General features: G+C 54.8%; 1 protein-coding gene across 7 annotated transcripts; it reads right to left on the reverse strand.

Moving 5' to 3' along the window:
* Positions 1-7,419: 7,419 nt before the first annotated feature.
* LOC105466871 (solute carrier family 6 member 7) lies at positions 7,420-27,952 on the reverse strand. 7 transcript variants are annotated; one of them, XM_071098226.1, is made up of 15 exons: positions 27,654-27,917; positions 23,729-23,912; positions 21,796-21,927; positions 21,367-21,601; positions 19,350-19,488; positions 17,483-17,617; positions 16,278-16,381; positions 16,025-16,149; positions 14,658-14,770; positions 14,442-14,573; positions 13,845-13,944; positions 13,549-13,649; positions 12,845-13,012; positions 9,221-9,328; positions 7,420-9,049 (listed from the first exon to the last, which is right to left on the reverse strand). In XM_071098226.1, exons 1-15 carry the CDS (start codon positions 27,684-27,686, stop codon positions 8,840-8,842), a joined length of 2,019 nt encoding a protein of 672 aa, XP_070954327.1. In that variant the 5' UTR covers positions 27,687-27,917; the 3' UTR covers positions 7,420-8,839. The 7 variants fall into 7 exon arrangements, 6 of the variants coding, with proteins under 6 accessions (XP_070954327.1, XP_070954328.1, XP_070954329.1 ...); XM_071098227.1 differs by lacking the exon at positions 27,654-27,917 and adding an exon at positions 22,106-22,165 and having other exon boundaries at positions 23,729-23,867; XM_071098228.1 differs by lacking the exon at positions 27,654-27,917 and adding an exon at positions 22,106-22,162 and having other exon boundaries at positions 23,729-23,866.
* Between the last annotated feature and the right edge of the window lie 20 nt (positions 27,953-27,972).

A 27,972-nucleotide genomic window follows, 5' to 3' on the forward strand; every position in this document is an offset into this window, starting at 1 on the left:
TTTGCCACCTTTGCCTCGGTGTCCTCAAGGGTTAGTGCCAGTCGTCCTCCCAGCCCTGCCTTCACTTGCCCCAGTGGCTCCTGGGCCCTGCAGAAAGCCTTAAGGGCTTGGGTGGCCATTGTGTCCCTTCACCAGCAGATGGCAGCACAGGAGCAGGTTTCAGGCGGTCCTTGGCCCCCAGTATGTCTATCGTGCCCTGTGAGATATCCTTTACCTCTCAAAAAGTACTGACGCCACTTAAAACACTATTATTATCTCACAGGAGAATGATGCTCTACAGTTCACAAAGTGCTTTCACAACACCTCTTGTCCTAGTTACAACAGTCCTATTTTGAAGATGTAAATAATGAGACTCAAAGGCAAAGAGATTTCTTGCAAGACTCTGACCAGTACTCACCCCAGCCTTCGAACTCAGAGCACGGCACTCTGTTCCCCGCCCCTGCCCTGGTCTGTGCTGCCCTGTCCCTGGTCTCTGGACAGCCAGCAAGGAGTGACTGGAATTCTTAGGACCTCCTCCCCTTTTGACACTCTGTCCCCTTCCAGCTACTGCCTTCTCTCTCAGTTGTCTACACCCACAGTCTTCACACTCCAAAAGGCACTGCAGAGGGCCTTTTCCCCCGCATTTTCCCCCTGAGTGCACTGCAAAACCTTCTCACCCTTCAGGACATGGTTCCAGCATCTTCTCTGGGAAGTTCCCCCACCCTCCCCAGCCTCCCTCATACCATGGGCTAGGTCCCTCCATGGACTTCCACAATCTGCTCCACTTTCCTCACCACAGATCTCTGGTTTGAAGTCACCTAAGCAAGTTTCTGCAGAACTGTGTGCTCCTTGGAGGCAGGACAGCATCTTGTCCGTGCTCCGGATGCACACGGCAGATACTGTCATTCTTGCATAGAGGAGACCCTCGGCAGATGTGCCCCTGGAATGCAGGAGTGGAGGCTGTGCGGGCATGAGTACTCTACCCAGCCAGAAGTCACAACGGTTAACACTGGGAACTGACCGAGTGCCAGGCATGCCCACCTCTTTTATAGGTACTCTCTCAATCCTTAGCACACCCCCCCACTGAGGGCACTACTATTCTCTTTATTCCATGAATAAGAAGACTGTGTGCCCAGAGGGAAGGAACCCCCCCAAGATGGCCCAGGGCACGAGGGAGGGAGGTGAGATTGAGGCTCTCCGCCGAGGTGAACACCTGCCTTCCACACCTGCTTCCCTGGGGCATGCCATGGCTGGGCTGGGCTCCAAGGAGGGCTCAGAGATGAGCTAGACCTGTCTCATGACTCCTGTCCCCCAGGAATCTCTGATGCCATTCCAGACAGCAAGAGACATGCAGAGAGCAAGAACTCAAGGAAGGCTGGGATGGGGCCTGGATCTGGAGGTGCAAAGTGTGCAGAGCCCAGAGGAAGGAGAAAGAGAGATGGTGACCGGGCTGGAGAAAGCTTCATGGGGTGCTTGATGGGATGGAGGCAGGGAGAGTGTGGAGGCCAGAGCAAAGGCTGGGAGCCCAGAACTGTGGCGGCAGGGTGAGCAGAACAGACTTGGGAGGAGGCCGTGGGGGCCAGAGGTGTCTAAGGGCCGAGTAAGTCCCAAATCTGCCATGATGTGGTGCCTTCTCAGGGCATGGGTAGGCCCCAGCGGTGGAAATGTCCTTCCCCAGGCCTGGGTTGTGGTAAATCTTTCAGGAAACATTCCCTGGCAGGTGCTGGGGGGTGTGCATAAGGCAAGGTGGGGCAGGTCCAGTCCTGTGGAAATGCCCTCTGCTTGTCCTTCCTCCTGGGACCAGCCTCGCCCTCCCTTCTCCACCCAGGGCTACCAACGTCTCACAGGCCGCTTCCCTCAGTACACGCTGGCCCAGCCATTCCTTCCCAGACCCAGGGCCTCAACTGGAGGTGGAGGGAGCTGGCGCGGGGGACGATTCCTTCCTTCCAAGAGAAAAGGGAGGACTGTCAGCATCCTCTCCCAAAGTGACCTTGGAGGAGTCACATCCCCTCTCTGGGCCTCAGTTTCCTCATATTGCAATGACAGTGAACCTGTGGACTCCATATGTGAGAACTGAGCTGGCTGCCGCAGATTCACCAGGGAGTTTGCTAAACATACAGAGGTTTTGGGCCCCACCCTCAGAGAATAAGAGCCATTCTTCTGGGCAGGGGTCCAGGCAGCTGTAGTTTTAGTAAACGCCCAGGTTTGGGAATTTGCATGGAGCATCCCCTCCCCCTCCCCCCATTGTCCCCACCCCATTTCCACAGTCACAATGGCAGCCTGAAGATGCAGTTATCAGGGAGCCCCACCCCAGGCTTCCCACTTCCCTGTCCTCCCCTGACTCAGCTAGATCAATATTGACCATAGGCCCCTCCCCTGCCTCTAAGTCCTGCCACCCTAAGCCCCAAAGCTCTCTGAGACCCTGACCTTGGATCAGCAGAGTCAAGGTCAAGCCAGGCTTGGGACTGTGATGATTTTATCGCTGTGCCCACGCTCACCCGGTATCCCCCTACTCCTCGTGATTGGGCAGGGCATTTGGCTCACTGGAGAAACCTTCAGGGCTCTGAATCCTTAAACTTATCCTGCAGGAGAAACGAGACTTCCTTCCCACCAGGCAGAGCCAATCCCAATCCATCTCTGAAGGGGGTGCTGCTCCCCGCCCTAGCTCCCGTGGCGTGGTCCCTAGCAGAAGCCTGCATGGAGTGGGTGGGTGCAGATAGCTCCCCTTTGCTCACCTCCCTCCACCGAGGCACCTCTGCAGAGCCTTCCGCCCTTGTTCAACCCATTTGCTTTACAAATGGGGACACTGAGGCCGGATCCTCGGAGCACAGAGATGGTGCTGGCAAGCCTGGGCCTCCAGCTTAGCCTGTCCCTGGCTCCAGGCACGCCATCTCCCAGCCTCCTTCTCCCCAAGCTGGTTGGAGGTGGGAGCTGAGCCTCAGTTTCCTTATCTGTATAAGGGAGAGCTGGCTAATGAGATGCATCCCATCTAGAGGGTTCCTGCATGCCACATTTTGTGCTAAGCACTTTGATCACATTTTAAAAATATGTATTGAGCATCTAATTTATCTCATTTAATCCCCCACAAAGGGAAAGTTATTCTCCCCTTTTCACATCTGAGAACACTGCGGTTCAGAGAGGTGAAGCAGCAGATTCGGAGGGACCGTGGAGCCAGAGTTCCACTCTGACCAGCAGATAACTAAGGCCTCCTTGGCTTTTACTGCCCACGGTTTTCTTTTCTTTTTAGAGAAGAGTTCTTACCCTGTCACTCAAGAGATCCTCCCAGTTGGGTAAGGCGGCTTAAACCTGTAATCTTAACACTTTGGAGGCTGAGACAGGAAGATTGCTTGAGCCTAGGAGTTCCAGACCAGCCTGGACAACAAAGTGAAACCCTGTCTCTATAAAAAGAGTAAAAAAATAGCTGGGCATGGTGGTGTACACCTGTGATCCTAGCTACTAGGGAGACTGAGGTGGGAGGATTGCTTGAGCCTGGCAGGTCAAGGCTGCAGTGAGCTGTGATTGTGCCATTGCACTCCAGTCTGGGTGATAGGAGAGCCTGTCTCAAAAAAACTCCACAAAACAACAACAACAACAACAAAAATCCTCCCGCCTCAGCCTCCTGAGTAGCTGAGACTACAGGCACAAACCACTAAGCCTGGCTTCTAAAAAATGTAGAGATGAGGTCTTGGTACATTGCCCAAGCTAGTCTCGAACTCTTGGTCTCAAGTAGTCCTATGGCCTCAGCCTCCTGAGCAGCTGGGATTACAGGCACCAGCCACCAAACCTGGCTCCCTGGCTGCAGTTTTCTGGGGTTGCTGCTCATAGAGCCTATGGACTTCAGCAGGAAAAGGCTTTCTTTCCCAAAACAAGAAGTGATTCTGAATGAAGGTGCTGAAAAAAGCCTCCCTGCGGCCAGAGGGGGCGGGCTGCTGCTCTGTCCTTGGGGAGAAGGCCAGGGCAGCAGGAAGTCAGGCGGAGACAGAGCAGGCGGAACTGTTGGCCAAGGATCCGCAGACGGGCAGCCAGCCCCGGACGCCCTTCCAGGGCAGGACCAGCTTCAGCGAGGACTCAGGCCCCAGAGGGAGTGGCCTGGAGCTCAAAGAACCAAACTTTCCATGAGCCACCAGCAAAAAATGAGTCTGGAGGAGCCTGTCTACGTCAGACCCTGAGGCTCAGCAACTAAGGGTCACGTGGGATCCTGAGGGGCCTGCGACTGTCTTAACTCTTTGCTGGATATCCCCAGAGCCACCCAAGAACTGTGTTCAGTTTGATGCTTCGTGGTACAAAGCTGTGAACCAGCCTTGTGGAGTCATTGGGGCGACTGAGAGATGAGGAGAGTCCAATCTCTGTCCTGAAGGAGTTGGTAGCGGGACAGAGGAGGTAGACACAAGTGTGTTCCTCCAATCAATAAATGTGTATCACACGCCCACCAAGCCCATGGGTGATGCTGCTACGAGGTAGGAGTTGTCATTACCCATATTTTACAGGTAAAAGAATGAGAGCTTAGAGAGGTTAAGTGACTTCTCCAAGACCACAGAGCCAGGGAGGAGCAGGGCTGGGAATAAATCCAGGTCAGTGTGGCTGAGCAGCCTGAGGCCTCTGCACCATGCCCTTCTGTGGCCCCAAAGTGCTCTGGGGTCCAAGGAGAGTCTTCACTACATGGAAACAAGATGCATTGTCTCAAAAGGACGTGAGTGCTCTGGGCAGGCAGGGCTGGGCTGTCCTACACCAGATGTAGGACTGAGTCAGACCCCCTGAAGATTCTAGGCGTCCACATCTGGTTGGGGAATTGAGGAAGGCTTACAGGGGAGGGCATATTTAGGAGGGACTTAAAGGATGGCCAGGATCCCAACGGGTGGGCGGGAAGACACTGGATCAAGGCGGAAGGACCTGCCTAAGCCAACGATGGAAGGCAGGACAGCCTTGGCCTGCTCAGAAGCATGAGCTGGGCTGGAGTGATGGACGGGAACACAGAGCTCAGGGCCCACTGAGGACCGAACTCTCAGGTAACCAGTGTGACCCCTGGAGACTGTTGACCCTTATTGGCCTCGGGAATATGGCTGACCTAATGGTGTGGGTAGGAGCCCCTGCCCTTCCACTGCCTTCCCTCCTTCCCTGCCACAGAGACCACACATTGGCAGTGGCTGCAGACGGCCAGGCTTCCCATCTCAGCATTTCCTGGTGCCCAAGGGCACCCTCTAACAAGCCCCAGAACAGGAATGAAGGGCCCCGGGGCACCCTACCCTACACTCCAGCCAGGCACAAACAATGCCTCCCAAGGCTCCACACCAGCCTCCCAAGTTCAGATGGACACACAGATCAGATGAGACAGGACATTAGAGGACTGAGTGAGGGTGGAGAGCCCTGGGGCCTGGCCTCAGCTCCAGAACATTCTCCCCATGGGACCTGGGTAATCCCTCTGGGCTGCTCATCCCCTGAGACTGTAGAACAGTCAGCCTGCAGAGAGGCTGACAGGAGGCCCTAACTGAGCTGTGCTTACAACTTTTTTTGTTTTTTTTGAGACGGAGTCTCTCTCTGTCCCCCAGGCTGGAGTGCAGTGGCACGATCTCAGTTCACTGCAACCTCTGCCTCCTGGGTTCAAGTGATTCTCCTGCCTCAGCCTCCCAAGTAGCTGGTACTACAGGCGCGTGCCACCAAGCCTGGCTAATTTTTTGTGTTTTTAGTAGGGATGGGATTTCACCGTGTTAGCCAGGATGGTCTCGATCTCCTGACCTCGTGATCCGCCCACCTTGGCCTCCCAAAGTGCTGGGATTACAGGCGTGAGCCACCCCACCCGGCCCCATGATTACAACTTTTAAATCAGTCATCCACATTGCACATTGGGAAATTCCTCATAAAAATCCAGATTTCCAGCTGCCTTTAAAAAGCCCGGAGATCTGGTAGCCTGGGCCCACACTTCTGAGAGGTGGCCTCCCTCTTAAGATAGGCGTGCTTTCTTTAGTTCACCACAGTCCCCACCACTCCCTCTTGCCTCTCCAGCACTCACGGAGGGTCAATTGCCTCATATTCTCTCGCTCACACCAACAGCTTTGCTCACCCAGGTTCCTGGCTGGCCCTGTAGGCACGTGGGTTTGCCGCCGGGTAGGACATTCACGGGTTGCAGGGTGGGATCCTACTCCAGACAGGGCTGATGTTTCCTCTGAGCTGCCTGCTATGCTGTTGTGGGTTCCCCCAGCTGGGGCTCCCTGTTCCCCAGTCAGCTCCCACTGTAATCAGGGCCAGGCTGGGGGCTGTTCTGAGCCAGGAAGACCTAAAGTCAATACAGGGATCAGGACTAGGGCAGTTGGGAGATGTTGCTGGTGACGGAGGGAGGAGAAGGTGGCATGGCAGTTAAAGTTGTCTGAGAGCAGAGGAAATGGAAAAAGCAGGAGAAACGGAAAGACTGGGCCAGGGAGGACAGAACAGGGACCACAGGCCCAATGGCAGGAGTGGGGCAGGGGTTGGGGAGGCAGGAGGAAGTGAAGCTGGTGGGACCCATGGACTCCTAGAACCCTCCAATCTCACACTTGGAATCTGAGGAGAAGGGAAGCCTAGACTCCCAAGATGCTCCGTTCCTGACTCCCAGGACACCTGGCTGCAGCCAAGAGGCTGGTGAGGAATATTCAAAAGTCCATGGTCCCATGCCCGGGCAGACAGCACCTCTTGCCCAGAAAGGGCATGCTGAGAAGGCTCAGTACCAGGGCGCTGCCAGCAGGGCTGGAGCCTGCCTCGTGGGAAGAAGCACCTGAATTCTGAAGGCCATTCTCACACGCTTTGCAAATTAGCAAATTCATCTCTTTCCCCTCACCCAGAGCCCCAAACAAAGAGGAGTGGGAGGGGGGCCTGGCCCTTTGTTAGGGGGAATTTATTAATATCTGAAATATGCAGCCGCCCTTCCTTTCCACCCCCAATCAAAGCCTTTGCAAACACCTGGGCCTCGCATTTGAAAGGCCCTGGGGCTCTTTTATATGACAAGGCCCTGCCAGGAGGGGGTGGGTGGAACCCGGAGATTCTTCCGGCCTGGGAAACTCTTGGCTCCTCCTAACCCTGGTCTTCAGCTCCAGCCTTCACCTGCAGGCAGGGCTGAGGCGGAGCGGGAGAGGAAGGAAGGCAGCAGGCTCATGGGCTCTGCTTTGCTGGCCGCACCACCCCAGGCTCTGCTCGGCTTGGCTGGGCCACCTTGAGCAAGCTTCCTTCCCTCCGTGGGCCTCGGTTTGTCTGTCTGTGTGACAGGGAACGAAGTGGTCTCTAAGGGCCCGGAGTTGTCTTCCTTTCTGAGCCCTACCCACCCCCCACTGCCATAGGGAAATGTCAGACCCAGGGCAGAAGCCAGGAGAGCTGGGGGAAGGAGGGAGCAGAGCCTGTTTCCTCCCCTGTCCAGTGGGAGCTGGGGAGCCCTGTGCTGCCCACCTCATGGCTCTCAGCAGTAAGGAGACAGGGTAAGGAGCATGACCTCATTTGATATTTATTAACAATAAACCAACAGAACACAAGGGGATGGGGGGACACAGCGAGAGACAGGCATAGAGGCTGGCCACAGTTGCACGAGGGAGCCCTGTCCCACGGGAGAATGCTGTGTGCATAAGCCGTGCTGAGGCATTTCTGCACCCCACCCTCCTCTCTGAGGGACCCACAGTACCAAGGGCTACCCTCTGCCCTCTGCCTCTACCCCTACACCAGGCCCAGGGCACATGTCCTGGAGCAGGGTGGGTGACCTCGGGACCAGCCAGCCATGTGTGTAGGCCACCTCCTAGTCTCATGGTTTCCCTGTCACCAGCAACCAAGGCCAGCTTTCTAGCAGCTCCTGAACTGGAGGAGACACTGCAGGCCACCAGGACAAGGGAGATGGGAAGAGAGGGGCCCTGGGCCTTCACAGTGACCCTTCCTACCTCCCCAGCTTGTGCGGCTTGGGGTCCAGTGGGTGAAGGGGTGGCCTTTCTCTGAAGTGCTGGGGCCTCCTGTCCCTACCCGCAGCCCCAGCGCCCTGGCTCAGGCCACTGGCACCCTTTTCCCACTTTGCACAGGCCTCCCCACTCCACCCTGTCCCCTCCAATCCACCCTGCACAGACCCAGAATGATATTCTTCATCATGCAAATCCCCTACCCACCCCATCATCCCTGGCTCCCCTCTGTTAGTTTTCCTTCTGTCTTAAACCCTCCTGTAACCTGGTAAAATCAGTGTCTCCAACCCTCTTGGTCTCTGCCCAGGCAGCTCAGCATCCTCTGGCCCAGAGCTCCTCCCGACCCTGCCCTCTTCTTCCTCTCTCTGCAAACGTCCCCATCCTCCAGGGCCCTCAGCTCCCACCTCCTTCAGGAGTCCTGCACACAGGAGCCCCCAGGGATCCTTCTTCCCATGGAACTCATTGACCCTTGATCCCCAGGACCTCGGAGCCTCAAGAGCCTCTATGGCCCTACCCTCCCTGCCCAGCTCCAGATTCTGGTTGTGCTGAGGTGCGTGGGGACAGGCTCCCCCTAAACAGGGAGGGGTGTAGGCCCTGAATAGAGATGAGCAGGTGGTGCTGGCTGCCCTATGGGAAAGGGAGCTGACTGGTCAGGAGGTGTGGGGTCAAGTCCCCTCTGCCATGAGACCCAGGGCAAGTCCCTCCCCTCCTGGCCTCAATATGTCCATCTGCAAAGTAGGGCTGAGTTGGATCATTCTCAGCTCTGGGTGGGTCTGAGTATGCCTGTGCGTGTAGGGGGTTGTCAGAGGTTTCAGGAGAGGCAGAGGCTGCAAGAGGGACCCCCACTGGGGGACTGGCATCTTTATGGCAGCCCCCCATAGCCTCTCAGAATCCCAGAGGGCACAGCTGACCTTTGCAGGCTTCTAAGAAGGGACTGTGAGGCCCACCTGCCTCCTGCCTCACATCATCGACTCTTCCTCCTCTGCAATCTCACGGTCCACCTCGATGGCCGTGTTCTCGAAGCTGGTGATGCCCCCGTACTTGCGCATGTGCACCATCAGTGGCTTTGGTGACTGGCTCCCAGCCAGCGTGGCCACATACATGCCCGTCCGGTTCTCCTCCAGGGATGGTCCCCAGTCCATGGCCGGCCGGCTGGCCTGTTGGAGCCGCTGCAGCAAAGCAACGAGAGCAGTGAAAACAGGAAACAGGCAGCACTGGTGGAGTGTTCACTGTGGCCAGGCACCCAGCAAAGACCTGACCACATCGCTGGGCGAGTCCTGGCCACAGCCCCCTGGCGGGGAAGGTGGGGGCACTATGACTTCCCCAGGGGAGGGATCCACCTGCTTCGGTGAGAATCCTGTTCTACCACTTGCAAGTTGGATGGCTCTTGGCAATGCTGCTCGGCTCTGGGTGTCTGCTTCCTGGTCTGTAATGCGGGAATCCCAGTCCTGTCATAGGGTTGTTGTGAAGGCACTGAGATGACGCACTTAGCAGGGTGCTGGGAACAGGGTAAGGCCTGGGAAGTGGCGGCTGTTGCTATAATTACGTGCCAGGCCCCTCCTTAGAGCGTCTGAATGATGATCTAGGAGCCTTTCCCTAAATGCTGAGTCTTAAGAATCTGGGGGCTTTTGGAAAAGAGCAAGAGAACTGAGGTGGGCTTGCAGCTGGCTTTCTTGGTTTCTTTCAGCCCCGACCTGCCTCCTTCTGCCTCTGACCTTTCCCTCATGGAGCCCCAGTTTTCATGACTAAGATGATGACTAAGCCTGGAGATTCCAGAGCTCCTTCTTCCTCAACCACATTCCCAAAGCCCTCTGCCTGTCCTGCGAGGGAGAAGAGAGAGCCCCTGTGTCCTTAAAGAAAGGAAGCAATTAACATTTGGGCAGCCCACTGGGCAGGTTCAAAGGGAGATACCGTGTATAATGCCTTTACCCGGGGTCTCCCACAGCTCGGTACTCACAGCACAGCGATACTTAGGAAGATGTGTTGGGAGCACGCTACCCCACTGCTCAGAAGCCTGCCAATGACTGCACATCTCACTGGAAATGAAATCCAAAGTGTGCACCAGGGCCTCCAGCTCCCGGCCCCTGTCTACCTCCCTGATATCAGCTCTGCCAGTTCTCTCCACCCCCTCTGCTCCAGCCACAGCACTGGCCTCCATGCTATTCTCAAACATGCCAGCCCCCTGCCTCAGGGCCTTTGCACACGTTGCCTTTCTGCCTGGAATGCTCTCACCCTAGATACCGACATGGATCACCCTGTCCAGTTAGTCAGATCTGTCACCTCCTCAGAGAGGTCTTCTCTGACGATCCTGGCCAAAGTACCATTCCCCCTTAATTCCTGTATTCCTTTTTTTTAAAGTGCAGAACTTACCTTTACGTATTTGTTTATTGCCTGTCCCCCACAATAAAATACAAGCTCCCTGAGAACAAGGACTTAGATTTGTTTCCAGCTGAAAACAGGGGTGCTCAGACCAAAGTTTCTAAACCTGAGTGCTCCTGACGTTTTGGGTCTAGAGAATTCTCTGTTATAGGCGCTGTCCTGTGCATGGAAGGCTGTTTAGCAGCATCCCTGAACTATGCCCACTAGATGACAGGAACACTCCTCCTTGTACCCCTCTCCCCTCCATGACAGCCAACAATGTCTCCAGACCTTGCCAAATGTCCCCCAATGGCAAAATCACCCCCTGTGGGAACCCCTGGCCTAAAATTGAGCACCCACTGCACTCCAGCTCTGTGCTAAGCAGTGGCTAATTTAATCTTTACAGTGTCCTGATGAGAGCGGTATTACTACTTTTACCATCTGCCTGCACTGATATTATCTGAGTGTTAAAGCTCAGAGAGATCGGTTAAGTTGGCCAAGGTCACACAGGTGGGAAGTGGTGACACTGGGATTTGAACCCGTCCTGACCCCATCCTGAACCTTTAAAATACTTTGCTTTTCTGCCTTTCACAATGGAGACTATATTGATAAGCTTCTTTTCTTCTCGTAACAGGCCTAAAAGTAGGTATCACCCTCTCCATTTTAAAGACACAGACACTTAATCCCAGCACTTTGGGAGGCCGAAGTGCCCAGATCACTTGAGGCCAGGAGTTTAAGACCAGCCTGGCCCCGTCTCCACTAAAAATACAGAAATTAACTGGACGTGGTGGCAGGTGCCTGTTATCCCAGCTACTTGAGAGGCTGTGGCAGGAGAATCACTTGAACCGGGAGATGGAGGTTGCAGTGAGCCAAGATGGCGCCACTGCACTCCAGCCTGGGTGATAGAGCGAAACTGTCTGAAAAAACAAACAAAAAAAGACCGAAAAAAAAAAAACCTGCCTATTGGATACTATGCTTATTGTCTCCACTGCACTGCACTCCAGCCTGGGTGACAGAGCAAGACTCTGTCTCAAAAAAAAAAAAAAAAAAAAAAAAAATTAAATTAAATTAAAATAAAATAAAAATAAAGACAGAGAAGCTGAGGTTCAGGGAAGTGCAGTAACTTGCTTAGGGCCACGAGGCTGGCAAATGGCAGGGCAGGATTCCGATCCTAGGGTCTGTGCTGGAAGCCCTGGCCTCTGAAGCTGGCACTCCTGAGCTGGGGAATGCCTCCTCCGCAGTGCACACCACTCCTCTCAGGCCCCCCAAAACATGCCCCTTCCCCCTGGCTGTGGGGCAGGGCAGCAGGGCAGCAGGGCGGTGGTGACTGCTGGGGAGCCCAGCATTCCTAGTGGCTCATTAGCAAGGCTTGGGGACCATGAGCTTCCTGGGAGCTGGAGCCTCCACCCTGAGCAACTCCCCTCTATTACTTGCCTTTGCAGGTACCCTGGCTCTCAAGCAAGGAGCAGAGGTGGAGCTCCTGAGGTTCAGAGAAGGGAAGGAGTTTGCCCCAAGTCACCCAGCAATTGGAGGCAGTGCAGAGGTTAGACTCCAGGCTGCCCCCTGTGGTCTGGCAGCAGGATGGAGGAGGCATAAACCACTTCTGGCTCCTGAGCAACCCCTGCAGGTGGAGCCTTGTGGTGGGGGCAGCTGAGGGGCAGGAGCTACATGGGGGAAGTGGAGGAGAGACAGCAGTGTGCTGGTAAGCAGACTATGGGGAGGGGTGCAGGGGAGGCCCGCTTTATAGCCATTTTCTATGGTGTAAATATCTCCACCGTTGCCAATTCCTAGCTACCAATGGTTTAACACCTAGCTCACACATTCCTGAATATTTAAGGATTAGCTCTCATGAACCAGTGCTAGCTGGCTCCAGCACACTTCTGGTGGGATGTGTGTGTTGTGGGTGCCTCCAGGCTCTCTCTGGATGCCATCCATCGGGCTCACTAAAGCTGCATTCATGATGATGGCCTCTTGCCACCAGAGAACTCCACACCAGCGGTGGCAGAAGTGCAGGCCTCAGTGTTCAGAGGATACAGTGAGGCTCAGACCACACCACTTCTGCTGGCCCACAAAGGGTCACTACTCCCCTCTTCCAACGCCTCAGACCCTGTGGCAAACAGAGTGTACTCTCCATGTTCGTCTGAGTCCCTCCCCAAAACCCTAGGCATGGGCAGGGCTCACACCATCATTCTATCCCCATCCACCAGTGGGACACAGCAGGACTCCTGGGCACAGGAGTAGGGTGACAGCCTGCCCTCTGAGGTCCCTCACTGTCACCATTTGACGCTGAGTTCCAGAAGTAAGCTCTGGGCTGGTGACCTGAGTTCAAGACCTGATCCACTCCCAACCCATGGTGGGACCTGAGGCCAGTCCCTGGTTAACAGTGGTCTTTAGATTATGCCACCCCCTCCCCCAAGGCTTCATGTGGTACAAAGTGCCACAGGGCAGGACTCCAGCCCCTGAATCTGCCTCAGCCCAGGCAGATCTCCTCAGGCTAAAAGAAGCTGGATAAGGGGTGGGTGCATATATCTTCTGTTCTAGCAGGGGGACCCAGGGTCAAGCCACAGGTCAGGAAGGTTGAGAGTGGGCAGGGTGGGCAGACTCACCTCCCAGAATGAGCCCTCTTCTCGAAGCACAGCCACCAGCATGCCAGCTGGGATCATGAGGCAGGACAGCAGGCCCATCAGGATGCCCAGCAGCTCAGCCCAGGGTGGGAAGCGGTAGCTGCCATACTCTGAGGGCTGGTACTTGACGATGCTATACACCAGCAGGGCCTGCAGAGTGGGGACTCCCAGCATCACTGCGGGCTTTTGTCTAAACTGCCTTAAGGCCCGAGGTAGCCCAGCCTAGTGCCGGCCCAAGGCCTGAGACAGTCCAGCCCAGAGCTACCCAGGATCCTAAGCTGTACCGGAACCTGAAGTGGTCCATCTCTGGAGCCTTTGCAAGGCTTGAGCCAGCCCAGCTCGAAGCTGACCCAACACCAAGGCCTGCAGCAGCCCAGTTCTGAAGCACCCCAATCCCTTAGCTGCTCCAACCTCAAGACAGAAATCACAGCCTAAAGGCTCCAATCCTGAGGTCCTTGGGCCTGGGAAAGACCCACCCATTTAACCAACTGAACTAGGGCCAGGCCCAGCACAGCTACAAAAGCTGGGAACATCAGGGGAAGGGATGGACTGGGATTCTGGTGCCCACCCCAGAGCCCTCCACTGTGGGCCAGGGTGGCCCTACCAGACTGAATGTGCAGAGGGGACTCCCGCTCTCAGTTCTGGGGCCCCAGCCAGCAACCCTCCCTCCCTCCCTCCCCAGTTACCAAGAGCGTGGCTGGGGACAGGAACAGCCAGCAGGCCCTGAAGTAGAGGCCCGGCTTGAAGCCCAGCATCATGTGGATGTCTCGGCAGAACCTTTGAATGCCTGCACAGGGGAGGGGAGGAGGAATGGCCCCACCCACCGGCCCCACAAGTGCCAGCAGCCCCCCCCCTCCCCCAGCTGCCCCCCCTGGAAACCCTGGCCCTTGGGACCAGGGACCCAGGTACTGGGGGGCCCCAGGGTAGACTCCCGTTCTCCCACTGCAGAGAGCTCGACTCCGCCTCCCACGGCTCTTCTCACCATACACCCGTGTCACGGCAAGGCATGTGGTGATCACCACCACCAGCAGCCCAAAGCTGGCGCTGTAGTCATCCAGAAGGACCAGCCAGTACATGCCCCCCTAAAACACAAGCACAGTTCTGGTGTCCCCTCCCCGGGCCTCGCTCTCTGCTGCAGCCCCTTCTCCTGGCAAGAAGTGAGTAGGAAGCAGACATGCTGACGGGGAGCACAAGATGACAGGGCGACAGCTGGCTGCCAGCCCAGCCCTTCCAGGCCTCGTCTTATCTGAGTTCCATGACAGTCGTCTATTATAGAATCCTCCTTTTACCGACGAGGAAAAACAGGCTCAGGGAGGGGAAATCATTTATCCTGAAGCCCCCTCAGCAAGTGCAGGAGTAAGGTTTGAACCCAGATCTTGCAGACTAAATCTCCACAGCCAGGACTCTGAATCACAAGGCCAAGCTGCCTCCCTTGGGAGATAGGGATGGGGAGGGACTGGGTTCCCTGCAAAGAGGAAGATGGAGGGGGCCCAGCAACTGCTCAGCTGGGCCAGAGATCTCGTTGCAGGCCTCTGCCCTTGTCCCGCCCACCTGCCATCCTCCCTGCAGCGCCACTCACATCGGTGGTGAGGATCAGCCCCATCAGGTACATGGCCACGCAGATGAGCCCTGAGAACACCACCTTCTTGGGCCGCAGGTAGTACGGGAACTCATCCGTCACAGCTGTTACAATGGTCTCCAGGAAAGCAAACTGGGAGAGAGGAGGGGCTGGGGTCAGAGTTCTATCCCCACCACACACACACACACAGTGCCTGCTGCCACAGATGAGGCTCACCTGGCTGTCCAGGCCGAGAGTCAGAAGCATGAAGAAGAAGAGAAAGGACCAGAAGGGCGACAGAGGCAGCATGGTCATGGCCTGTGGGTAGACGACAAAGGCCAGGCCAGGGCCTGGGCCAAAGGCACAGGGGGTCAGCAGCTTGGGGCATGCGGTGGGCTCCCATATGCACATGCAGACACGCATGGCCACTTACACTCATTTGGGCCACTTGTTTCATCTAACTCAGAGATGCCCACTTAAACGCACCCTCTGACACTTCCTTAACTCCCAGGACCTAGGCCAGCACATTGCAGGTACTCAGTGAACATAGGTTGATAAACAAACACAAGACCCCAGTATAAAACCTCATTGAAATATACTTATGTATGCAGTTATCGGTACAAACAATACCACTAACGCACATTTACATGCATCCACTGGCAAAAGACACAGTGATTCACATGACCATTCTCACCCTTTTCACTTGCACATAGACACCTACACACACAAGGTGACTTATTTGTGCAACCAAAGCACAGAACATGACAATCTTGCGCAGAAACTCATTTACCTCCAGACATGGGTTAATGCACACTCCTTTGCTCACCCATCCCCTTGCACATGGACCACCAGAAACCAGCTAGGACGTGTTCCTGTGCATGCACATGTGTGCATATGCACACACATGACATACCCATCCACAATCTTTTTTTTTTTTTTTTTTTTTGAGACAGAGTCTCGCTCTGTCGCCCAGGCTGGAGTGCAGTGGCACGATCTCGGCTCACTGCAAGCTCCGCCTCCTGGGTTCATGCCATTCTCCTGTCTCAGCCTCCAGAATAGCTGGGACTACAGGCGCCCACCACCACGCCCGGCTAATATTTTTTGTATTTTAGTAGAGATGGGGTTTCACTGCGTTAACCAGGATGGTCTCAATCTCCTGACCTCGTGATTCACCCACCTCAGCCTCCCAAAGTGCTGGGATTATAGGCGTGAGCCACCACCCCCGGCCCCTTTTTTTGAGGCAGAGTCTTGCTCTGTTGCCCAGGCTAGAGTGCAGTGACCCGATCTCGGCTCATTGCAACCTCCACCTCCAGGGTTCAAGCGATTCTCCTGACTCAGCCTCCTGAGTACTGGGATTACAGGCATGTGCCACCATGCCCGGCTAATTTTTGTATTTTTAGTAGAGACGACTCACCATGTTGATTAGGCTGGTCTCGAACTCCTGACCTCAAGTGATCCGCCCACCTTGGCCTCCCAAAGTGCTGGGATCACAGGCGTGAGCCACCACGCCTGGCCCCCATCCATAATCTTGCTGGTCCACCAGCCCAGCCCCATCTCTACCCAACACACATGCTCACCCCACTGAGGCCAGGCAGCCTGCCCACCTGCTTTGGCTACTTGGTCCACAGGCACGCCCAGCTCCTGAGACATGTAGCCCAGCACGGAGAAGATGGCAAAGCCAGCCAGGATGCTGGTGATGGCGTTGCCCAGAGTGACGATGAAAGTGTCTCTACCAGAAGAAGTCCAGGTGCGGGCCAGTGTGAGTAGGCCTTCCTTTCAGCCTCTGAGGCCCTCCCTGGCCAGCCACTCTCCTCCCTGCTTTGGACCCCAGGGTCTGGGAGGCTGTGGGACACTGACCTATAGATGTTCTGGTGAAATGTGTTGTAGGAGGCAAAGGTGAGGAGCCCTCCGAAGCCCACACCCAGGGAATAGAAGATCTGAAGAGCAGCTTCAATCCACACCTGTGCCAGGAAGGATGGAAAGGGAGGGTGTGTGGAGGGTCAAGGACAGAGAAGGAAGGCAGTGAATGAAGACGGTGTGACAGCTCCAGGGATGGCGTGGTCACCAGCCTGGCTCACAAGTGACGTGGACCAGGAGCAAAGCCTGCCCCAACACTTACACAGTGGGACATGGGCAAGTCCCTTCACCTCTGCAGGCCTCAGTTTCCCACCCAGGATCTAGAAGATGGTCTCTAAGCTTGGTCCAGTTCTGAAGGACACAGAGCCTAATGTAAAGTATTCAGGAGATTTGTATTGGCAATAAGCCTGCATAACCCCTTTACTTCCTTTCTGGAATCCTGGCATCTGGATTTGGACCCCAGCTTCACCACTGTCTAGCTGTGCAGCCTGAGCAAGCCAGGTCACCCCTCTGGACCGCAGGATCCCCATCTGTAATGAGGGGATAGGAATAGTGCCTAGTTCATGGGAGGAGTACGGATTAAATCACTACACACATGCATGTAAAACACTAGGGCAAGGTCAGGCACAGTCACCAGTCAATAAATATTAATGTCAGCTGTCAGTACCATTGTTATCACCATCGTCACTAATGCCCTCCTTGGGGTTTACAGTCACACAGATCTGGGCTGGGATCCCTGGTCTGCGATCCCCTAGCTGTATGACCTTAAGGTTATTAAAAACTCCTTTGAGCCTCAGTTTATTCCTCTGTAAAACAAGGAGGATAATGTTTACAGGATTGTTAAGAATAATAAATGAAGTATAATATGCAGTTAGTGACAATATATTGTATTCTTGGAGAATGCTAAGAGAGTGGATGTTGTGTTCTCACCACAAAAATGATAATTATGTGAGATAATACATATGCTAATTAGCTAGATTTAACAGTTCCCCCACATACATATGCTTCAAAATATCACGTTGTGCATGATAAATACATACAATTTTACCTATCAATTTAAAAATAAAATAATAATAATAATAAATTAAAAAGACACAAGGAGGGCTGAGCAGAATGCCTGGTACTGGGGTGTCCTAGGGAGCCCTCTTTCTACTCTCCAGCTCAGGCCTGGCCCCTCCCTCTGCACCCCGCCCCGAGGGGCTCACCTTGGAAGACAACAGGTGGTGGAACTGGGGGGTGAGATAGAACTGGATGCCCTTCCAGGCCCCTGGGAGGGTGACTCCGCGGACCAGCAGCATGAGCAGGATGAGGTAGGGGAACGTGGCCGTGAAATACACCACCTGAGAGATGGTAAGTAAGGAGCTGATGGCATTGGGGACCTTCCCTCAGTGCCACTCCTTGTAAACTCATCTGTGTCACTTGCCTCCCCAGCCTTGTGGTAGCCCAAGCTAGGAACCAGCCTTCATTTGTGAGGCTTCCCTCCTCCCTTCACACACCCAGCATCGGCAAAGCACCACCACCTTGCTTCCCAAGGCCATGAGACCATGTCCACTGCAGCCCCTGCTCCAGACAGCCATTGTTGCTTACAAAGGCCTCCTCCTCCCCGTGTCCACTCCCTGCGCTGGCAAACCCACTCTGCATCATCCTCAGACATTCAACATTCCCAAACTCACTCCTCCCTCTCTCCTTCTTTCCCAAACCTCCAGTCACCCCTTCAGCAAACATCATCAAGTCTCAACATCCTCACTGCCTTGGCTTTGACCATAACCTCTCCTCTCTTTCTATATGGTTTCTACCCTGTCTTTTTTGTCTTAAATGGCTCTGTTCCCACTTCTGCTATCGGCTGCACCATGCAGAGGAAACAGTTCTGATTTATCAATGATTGGGCAAACCATCCTGAAGGTTTTTGAGTTTTTTCTTTTCTTTTCTTTTCTTTTTTTTTTTTTTTTTTTTGAGACAGAGTGTCACTTAGCCTCCCAGGCTGGAGTGCAGTGATGCAATCTCTCTGCTCACTGCAACCACCATCTCCCGGGTTCAAGCAATTCTCCCATCTCAGCCTCCTGAGTAGCTGGGATTACAGGCACCTGCCATCATGCCTGGCTAATTTTTGTATTTTTAGTAGAGACAGGGTTTCACCGTGTTGGCCAGGCTGGTCTTGAATTCCTGACCTCAGGTGATCCACCCACCTCGGCCTCCCAAAGTGCTGGGATTAAAGGCTTGAGCCACCACCTCCTGCCCTGAGTTTTTTCAAAACAGCTTTATCGTCCTTTCCACCCCTTCATCACCTACAGTAGACATCCGTGGCTTTGTCTTCCAGTCTCTAGTTTGCCTTTTTCATGTAACAGTACCTGACTGTCCCACCATGGAGGTGACTCCATTCCCAGCTCCAGGGGTGGATATATGACCCACGCCCAGCCAAGCAGAGCATTCCATCCCCCCGGCCACAGGGATTAATTTAGGGATGGATGCACAGCCCTGCTCAGCCAGTGAGACTCAATTCTAAAATACTTGTGAACTGGGGAAAACAACCCTTTACCAAGCTTAGACGTATGCCTAGAGCTGCTGGGGCAACCTCACGAAGAATGAAGCCTCAGAAGGAAGCCAGCCTGGAAGGAAGCACTACTGAGAGACCCAGAGAACCAGTTTCCTGATGACACTGATTGAACCCCTAGACCCAGCTGTGCCTGAAGCACACCCTCTGGACTTTCCAACTGAGTGTGGTAACTGGGTTCTGGTCACCCGCATCTCAAAGAGCCCTAACTCATGTACTCACACTCCAAGTGTTCAACAAATTCTTGCTGAGCTCAGTCAAAGTGCCATGCACTGGGTCAGGATACAGCTGAGTGCAGACCCTGCCTTGGTGAGCTTCCAGTCTAGTAAAGCAGCCTTGCTCCTATGTGTTCTCACCTCCATGTCTCTTTTCAAGCAGCCCTCATCCCCCAGCCTCAAGGCTCTCTCCCTTCTCCCAGCTGAAGTCTCTTCATCTTCTCATGCTCAGTCCATGCCCCGCCTTCTCCAGGAAACCTTCACCCCATCCAGCCCCTCAGGCCTCCGGGGCCTCCCGAACGTCACCTTGCCAGAAGACTTCACACCCTTGAGGATACAGAGGAACACGATGACCCAGGCCAGCAGCAGGCAGAGGCAGAGGTTCCAGCGGATCTCCCCAGGGCTGCCGATGCCCTGGCTGCCTTGGATGTGGAGGACGTAGCGGCTGTGGGAGACAAAGGTCTCAGTGTCCCTTGGTCACCCCGCCAGGCTCCACAGACATGGAGTCAACCCATGTCCAGCTCACAAGGCTCTACTGCCGTTCTCCACTTGACATCCTCTTGGTCCCTCTCCATCCTTCTCCAACCAACTCTGACGCAGGAGGCTGGCCTCAGCAGACCTTACCCCTTCCTCAGCTTTGGGAGGCTGAGGAGGCAAGATCGCTTGAGGATAGGAGTGCGAGACCACCCTTCCTCTTCAGCTCCCATGTGGGTTTGGCTAATGGGAGGCAACAGCGGGAGACTGGAGTTCGGAGAGGAATGAGGGGTCTGGGTATTTGCATATACATGTGTATACCACACACACACACACACACACACACACACACACCCCATCCAGGGCCTGGCCATGACTGTGTTTTTTAGGCAGCCCCTCTTCCAAGGCTCCGATTCTCCCCTGGTTCCCTCCCATTGCCTCCTAGGTTCGGGGGTGGTGACAGCTCTCCTGGTTGCTAGTCACTGATGCTTCACTTTTCGCTGTGGCTTCCATGACCCTCTGAAAAGTCCCTTCACTAAACTCCCTTCAGTGAAACCCTCTGACAATCCATCTGCCTCCTGCCTGCATCCAGACTGATGCAGTGGGCTGTGGCATGGCCATGGAGACCACCCTGGCAGTTGCCAGTGACTGCATCAAATCCTTTGGCTTTAAGCTGCAAACTCAGGCTGATTCTTTCCCACTGGTCAGATAAACTCTTCAGCAGGTGTGGACACTTCAGATGGACTTGAAGTGGACAAATGAATGAACTATGTACTGCATGCAGGTTAAATACCAAAACATTTCAAGACACGGAGCCTATCTGGGAAAAATCTCCTAACAGCAGTCCTTTGTAGGTGAGCGGGTGGGGTTATAGGGTCTGTGTTCTCTGGCCAGCCAACAGTACCACCTAGGGACCAGGCTATTTTAGAATGATCCAGAACAGGATCAGGACCCAGGAGTCCTTAGTGTCAGTATTATCTCTATCACTAACTACTGAGCAATACTGAGCAAGCCTCCAGGCTTTTCTTTCTCTCTCTCTCTTTCTTTCTTTCTTCTCTCTCTCTTTCTTTCTTTCTCTCTTTTTTTAAAGGCAGAATGCAGTGACAAGGCTTTGTTTTATTGACCATAAAATGGGGCATTGGGATAGGCTGATGAGTGCAACATCCTTCTAACACCCACCGTTCCCAGGACCTACCATGTGCCTGGCACTGTGATAACGGTTTCACCTGCATTATGTTGTTTAATTCTGATGACGATCCCTTACTCTATCATAGTCCTATCTCTCTTAGAGAAGTCTGAGATGGTCCTTACTATGTACAGTCCTGGCCTTATGCTAAGTGCTTTACCTATGATATAGCAGTTGCTCAATAAATATTTATTAAAAGAATGAATGAGTGGGTTAAATCACTAACTGGATAACATCTTATGAAGCAGGTACTGTTACCAACCCCTGTTACAGAGGAGGAAACTGAGACTTCATAATGTTACTATTACTAGTATCATCATCATCATCATTCTCAGCTAGTATGTATTGAGCACTTACTATCCACCAGACTGGACTGCACAATTTATTAATATATGCTTTCTCTCCTTTAATCTTCACTACAACCTTTCTGACATACCCAGTATTATTGCCCTCATGCTACAGATAAAGCAACAGAAGCCAAATAAATTGTTCAAGGGCACACAACTGGTCAGGTGAAGAGCTGGGATTAGAAGCCAGAGTCCACCTGCCACCAGCACCTGAGCTCATCTTGGTGGTGCATGCTGAGCCCCTTGGGAATGCCCTCTGGCCACCCTCAGTGGTGCAGGGTCCCCTCAGATGCTGCGGGGCCAGCAGCTGCCTGACCTCCAGTACTCCTCACTGGGGCTGACGGTGCAGGTGAGGTTGAGGGGCAGGGCCCCGTTGCCATCCTTGGAGCCTCTGTGCTCCAGGCAGAGTTCTGTGTTCCACCAATTGCCACAGTGCTCCCACGGTAGGTCGCTGGTGAGGGAGGCGAAGAGGTAGAAGAGCACGTAGGCGATGATCATGTTGTAGTAGACGGCCACCAGGCCCACGATGAGCAGCATGGCTGCGCCGGCGCCTGGTGTGGGGAGAGGCTGCTGGGCTGCCCAGGCCAAGCCCTCTGCCAGCTGGGTGGGGTGGCCTCCGGGGAGCTGGTGGCTTTCTGGGCTTCACTTCCATCTCTGCCTGGAGCTTGTGGGGGTTCTGGGGGCAACCTCCCTGCCTCCCCCAGGCCCTGAGCCCTTTCCTCCCTGGGGACCACTGAGGCCTCACCTTTGAAGAGGGGACTGATTTTCCAGACAGCCAGTGGCCCTAGGCTGGAGAACTGGCCCAGGGAGAGCTCCAGGAAGAAGAGGGGGATGCCACAGATGGCCAGCATGAGGAAGTAGGGCACGAGGAAGGCGCCTGCCGGGAGCGGGGTGGTCAGCAAGGGCCTTGGGGGCAGCTCCCCCAAAAGCCCAGCTCTAGCCCCACCCCTCCCCTGGCCTGCAGACGCCCCCTCAGACCTGATGGAACACTGTAGGTTTCTTCTCTTCTACACCAGACTGCTGAGGGCCAGAGTGGCCAGCAGGGATTTACTCACCTCTGGAGCCCCAGTGCCCAGAACAGTGCTGGGCTCAGCGCAGACGCTGAGAAACGCCTGCTGAGGGAGTGAATGAATGAATGAGGGAGAGAACGTGTGAATTTCCTACTGAAGAAAGTGCAGACTCCTCAGTACAGAACCAGCACCCTTCAGAATCTGGCTCCACTCTATCTGCCTGCCCCTCCCCACCACGTCGCCTCAGATACTTGTGACTGCCACCTGTGGTTCCGTGGGCCCACAGCCCTTCCCCTTTGATTCTCATATTGGCAGTCACTTCTTTAGAGAACTGCCCACCACCATATGGCTCTGGAAGGGCTGCCAGTCACATCAACCAACCCCCTCCTAGGCGACCTTGGGCAGAATTAGTTGGAAGTGGTTTATCATAACCTGGGGCTGGGAGGAGGGAGTTCACCGCCCTCTCCACCTTCCTCAGTGAGCACCTGTCCAAAGCCAGGCTTATCAGAGACCTTCCCTGCAATTCTGTATAGATTCATTCAGACAGAGCAGTTCTGCAAAGCTCTTGGGTTGCTAAACCTATCTGAGGATGAAGTCATTGCAGAGTTGTCTGCGGCCACCTCCCCCCCGAGGCCTGCCCCTCACCAACTGCGGGGAGGAAGCCTGTCTCAGGACAAAATGAGGCCAGCACACAGAGAGGAAGAGTAGTGACATGGGGAGAGTGCTTGCCGAGAGACACCATGGGTATCTTCAAGGTCCTGGAGCTTCAGAGGCCAGCTCCAGTCCCACACATCCTAGTCATGTAAATTTATCCTTTCTTTGCTTCATCTCTAGCTTTATTTGGATTTCTCGCACTTTCTCAATATATGCTTCCTTCAAGAGTTTGCTAGAGACAGGAGGAGATACAGAGTACTGGTGAGAGCACACTGGCCAGGGAGGAGACAGTTCTGGATTGGAATGTTGAGTCTGCCACCCTGTGACCTTGGGCAAGGACGCTGGTCTCTTCAAGTTTCAGCTACCTCATCGTATCCATGGTGCCTACCCAATAGGGTCATCACCAGGGTTAAATGAGATGGGCACAGAAAGCACCAAACCCAGGGCCTGACAGGTGGTGAGTGCTCAGCCCTAGCTTTTGCTAATGAGACTTGGAACAGTCACTTGATGGAGAAGCAGGGGCGAAAGAAAATTTGTTTAAGATGGGAGACTTTGTGTTTGCAGCCTGAATGGAAGGAACCAAGAGAGGAGGAAAGATTGGAGATGCAAGAGAGGGAATGATTGATGCAGCACAGCTCAGGAGGAGGTGGGGGAAGGAAGAGGTGGGGAGAACACTGAAAGAGCAGTGATCATCGGCAAGGCAGATACAGCTCTTTATCACGAAGCAGAGGCAGCTCCCTCTGCCCACCGTGCAGGGCGTGGCCAGCCTTAGAGAGGGAACCATGTGGGTATCCTTCCTGGGGATGAGAGGGAGGAAGGAAGGGCTTGGGTGATGAGAAGGACAAGACAGGGTGAACTCCCTCCTCCCAGCCCCAAGTTACTATAAACCACTTTCAATGAATTCTGCCCAAGGTCGCCTAGGAGACAGTGGCTGAGGCCACCGAAAAGCTCACTCTACCCCAGGGCCTTGGCCCATCACCCCAGACACTCTCCAACAGGACCTCAGGCCCATACCTCCTCCGTTGGTGTAGGCTCGATAGGGGAAGCGCCAGACATTCCCCAGGCCTACACAGTAGCCAATGCAGGACAGCAGGAAGTCCAGCTTTCCTGTCCAGTTGCCCCTGTCTGCAGCAAAGTCCACATCCAGGTCAACATCGCCCTGGTCACTGGGGGTCATCAGCAGGTCTGGGGTGACAGGCTGCCAACGAGAGAGACCAAAGAGGTCAGGGAGAAGACTGAGGCCAGGCCAGAAATGCGACCTCAAGACAAGACTCTGGAATTGAACGGGGCCAAATGAAAAGACACTATCAGTCCAGATAATCAAACGCTCTCGACTGGACTAACCTGGTCATATGCAGGAGAGCCTCAGGATTTTCGGCGACCAAAACTTACTGGGCCAGCAGGGTAGCTTAGGCACTAACAAAGCTACCCTGACCTTAGCTTGGCTAACACAGAGGTCAAATTAAGGGATGGTCCTTTTTATTTTATTTTATTTTTTTTGAGACAGAGTCTTGCTCTGCCTAAAAGAGGTGATAGGAGGACAACAGGAAGAAGTTGGGAGCCCGCAGCATAGAAAGGAGAGGACTTGGAGGGACCTGGGGTTCCCCTGAGGGAGGGAGTCCACTGATGCTCCGTGGCTCAAATGGGGCCTACTGAGAACAAAGGAGATCTGACTCCTTGTTTAGGACTGGTACTTTTCAGTCATAAGCCAGAAAACTGTCCCCAATACTCCCCCTCCCCACATGCTGACAGCTTGGCTGCGGGGGTCTAACCCCACTAAGCAAGGTAGGGAGAGCCTGAGGTCTGGGTGAATTTTGTGAATTCTGGCTCATGAGCAGGAAGAAGGTACTTAAGCTGTGATCTGTCTCAGAAAGTCATAATCTTGCTGTCCCTGGAGGGGAGATGCATGCCCAGAGGGGAGCGGAGGCCAGCTGTTCCTAAGGTTCCCTTTCATGCTTCAAAGTGGGTGGGAGGTCCACGGGGCATTCTCCCTTCGGAGACCCTCAGTGATGGTGACCACAGTGTTGATTTTGCCAGAAACTGGCTATTGGCCACAGGGGCCGTGGTGACAGGAACAGCCAGGCATTATTATGGGTGACGATGACAATGACAGAGCATGAAGAGCTGTTTTTAAAGTAACTAGGCTGCAAGGGATGAAACACATGCCTGGCAGTTCTTTAGCTGTGATCGTGGACATGCTGAGGTGACAGGAGCAGCAGATCCCAGACTTCTGTGAAACCCGCCCCTCCCCTCCAATGCCCCTTTCCCTGAGGCTGCCTCTCCGGCTGGGTGAGCATCAGCCTTCAGGAACCTCTCACTCCCAGGTGAGCTCTGGGAGGAATGGAGTGGCAGCCAGTTGACACTGTTCTTGGCGTTGGGTGGTGAGCAGGCCTGTCACCCTGAGACACGCCCCCGTCCAGCCCAGCACCATTCAGGCCAGTTCACAGGAGGTCCCAGTAATGAGGCTCCTCGATCCCTCCTGAGAAGCTGCCCTTTCCATGCTCACGGAGCGGTCCTGGTTCTCTGTTTCCATGGTGACAAGAGTTCCATGAGCAGGATGCTGCCAGCTCGTTCCCCTCCTCCCCCAATCAGAGGGAAGCCTGCTTCTGCTCCAGGGGCAGGACATGGGGTCCTCCAAAGCTGAGCCAATCAGGAGCCCAACTGGAGTCCCCAACCCCACCACGGGGTGAATCCCAGGAGGCTGGCACAGTGAGGATGGGGCTGGTTGGGAGACAGAAGAAAGCAATCAAATAGCTGGGGCAGGGTTGGAAGCTGAATGAGTTGCTTCATACTTCTTCCTGGGTGTAAGGCTCCCACTCCTGAATCTCCCACTCCCTACCCCGGGGCATGCAGGAGCACACAGCTGAGTTTGTCAGACCTGCATGCTCACCTTTAGGGACCCACAGCAGGGGCTGGGAGACTCAAGACTGCCCAAGCCAAGGCTCTTCAGGACAGAGAGAGACAATAGGAATCTGGAGTCCAACTTAATCATTGTGCAGATTAGGAAACCGAGTTTCAGGAAGAAGGGATGAGCCCAAGGTGAAACAGCAAGTTAAAGGCACAGCAAGATTTGGACCTAGATGCCCTGACTCTAAGTCCAGTGCTCATCTCTGAGCAATGCTGCTCCTTTGCGGAAACCTGGCATTTTCTCATTCCCGTCCCATTTTGCTTGAGAAAAGGGAAAGGACCCTGAGAGGAGGTAGCAACCTAGAACCAACCCTCTCTCCTGTTGGCTCTAGGTTGCTTAGCCTGTCAGCAGGTAAGCAGTAAGTCTCACCCCTCTGTGCCTCAGTTGCCTTATTTATAAAGTGAGGCTACTAAGACCTAGCCCCCAGAAGTGTTAAAGGATTAAATGAGATAAAGCTTGCTAGCCCTCCAGCCCAGCACCCAGCAAGCGCTTCACAAAACATGGCTATTTACATAATGTGCAGCCCTATAGCAGAGAGGGACAGGGCCTCTTGTGGGGAGGGAAGGCAGAGAGGGAAGAGAAGGACAGTGGAAGAGAATGGAAACAGGACCCAAGAGACTCACAAATGGTCCCAAGAAGTCACTTATGTCAGTGAATAAAAAAGACACACCGGCCGGGCACGGTGGCTCACACCTGTAATCCCAGCACTTTGGGAGACCGAGGCGGGAGGATCACAAGGTCAGGAGATCGAGACCATCCCGGCTAACATGGTGAAATCCCGTCCCTACTAAAAATACAAAAATTAACCAGGCATGGTGGCGGGCGCCTGTAGTCCCAACTACTCGGGAGGCTGAGGCAGGAGAATGGTGTGAACCTGGGAGGCAGAGCTTGCAGTGAGCTGAGATGGTGCCACTGCACTCCAGCCTGGGCAACAAAGCGAGATTCCATCTCAAAAAAAAAAAAAAAAGACACACCACAGTGGTTCCAAGCCCAGCTGCCCAAGAGCAGAGAACTTGAATGAATGAGTGTGTGTGAGTGAGTGTGAGTGTGACAGTGTGTGCGTGTGTAGGGAGGTTGGTAACACCAGCCCCTGAGAACAGTATTCTCACGTCTACTAGTCCCTTCACATTCTTTCCCACACCTCACACACCCAGTGGGTCCTGCTTTGGTGCCTCCAGGCTGGGGCTGAGCCAGAGGAGGTTCAGGTTAGAGAATGAACTTGTCCAAAGTCACCAGGCAAGTGGCAGCTGCAGAATTAGTACTCAGGAGATCTGACTCCTTAGTTAGGACTGGTACAAGCCAGAAAACTTCCCCCAATATTCCCCCTCCTCATATGCTGACAGCTTGACTGAGAGGTCCAATCCCACCAGGCAAGGTGGGGAGAGCCTGAGGTCTGGGCCAACCGCCAATCTCCCACACCAGCTTCCATCTTCACTGCCCATATCCTCGGGCCTCCGGTAGCTCCCTCCCTGTCTTTGTCTCCTTTCAGACCTGCAGAGGGGCAGCCTGGGGTCTCAGCAGGGAAGCTAAAGGGGCGGGGAGGGAGCAGGCAGGAAAGAAGAGAGTCCTCCCGCAGGCTCAGGGAGCCGGCTTCAGTATGGACGACCGCCTCCCACTCCCCACCTCCCAGATGAGTCCAGCTCAACGCTCAGGTATCCCAATACCCCCCACACCCAGCAATCAGCCCCTGGCGGGGAGCAGCAGGGTGGAATTGGGGACTAGGGAGAGGTGGGTGCCGGGCCCCGGCCGCCCCGACCCCGCGCCTCCCAGGACTGCAGACACCTGTTTATAGCCCTGGCCCAGTGAACCAGGGCTCCCTTCATACTACATCACGAACCCCAGATGGCGGGGGCCGAGGTGGGGGCGCAGACCGTGACCCTGACCCTCCCTGTAATCCAGCTGAGCCGGGCCTTCCCCAGAGCCCGAAGCTGCTCTGGGTGCGCCCTCAGACCTTTCCCAGGGGCCTCGATGGGGGCGGGTCTCTCCAACCCTCCTCCAGGTGCGCCCCGGGCCCCCGCCCTCGTGCCCTACCTTGCGAAGGTGAGCTCCCTGGAGCTTCTTCATCTTGGAGGGCGGTTGGCCGGGACTCAGCTGCCCCGGAGCGCAGAGATCGAGGGCACGAGAGATGGTCCACCGGCCGCTGCGCCTTTGCCCCCGCGGCTCCCGCGCACCGGCTGGGGCGGGCACGGACGCAGGCGCTGCCGTCTGGCGGCTGCGGGCGTGGAGCGCGGTCAGGACGCTGTGAACGCCTTGTCTGTCCCTGCGCAGCGCCCGAGGCTGGGGAAAGGTGCACGGCTACGCCCGCGTAACACCCAGACAGACAACTGACGGACGGACGGCGGGGGGATGC

The sequence above is a fragment of the Macaca nemestrina genome, chromosome 6 (assembly GCF_043159975.1).
Source record: "Macaca nemestrina isolate mMacNem1 chromosome 6, mMacNem.hap1, whole genome shotgun sequence".
Classification (NCBI taxonomy): domain Eukaryota; kingdom Metazoa; phylum Chordata; class Mammalia; order Primates; family Cercopithecidae; genus Macaca; species Macaca nemestrina.

Coding starts and splice junctions, on each gene's coding strand:
- LOC105466871 (XM_071098226.1), bottom strand. CDS start 27,686: ATGAAGAAGCTCCAGGGAGCTCACCTTCGCAAG. Junction 17,618..19,349: donor GTGTGAAGTCTTCTGGCAAG/GTGACGTTCGGG, acceptor ACCATCTCTCAG/GTGGTGTATTTCACGGCCAC. Junction 13,945..14,441: donor GGCTGATCCTCACCACCGAT/GTGAGTGGCGCT, acceptor CTTGTGTTTTAG/GGGGGCATGTACTGGCTGGT.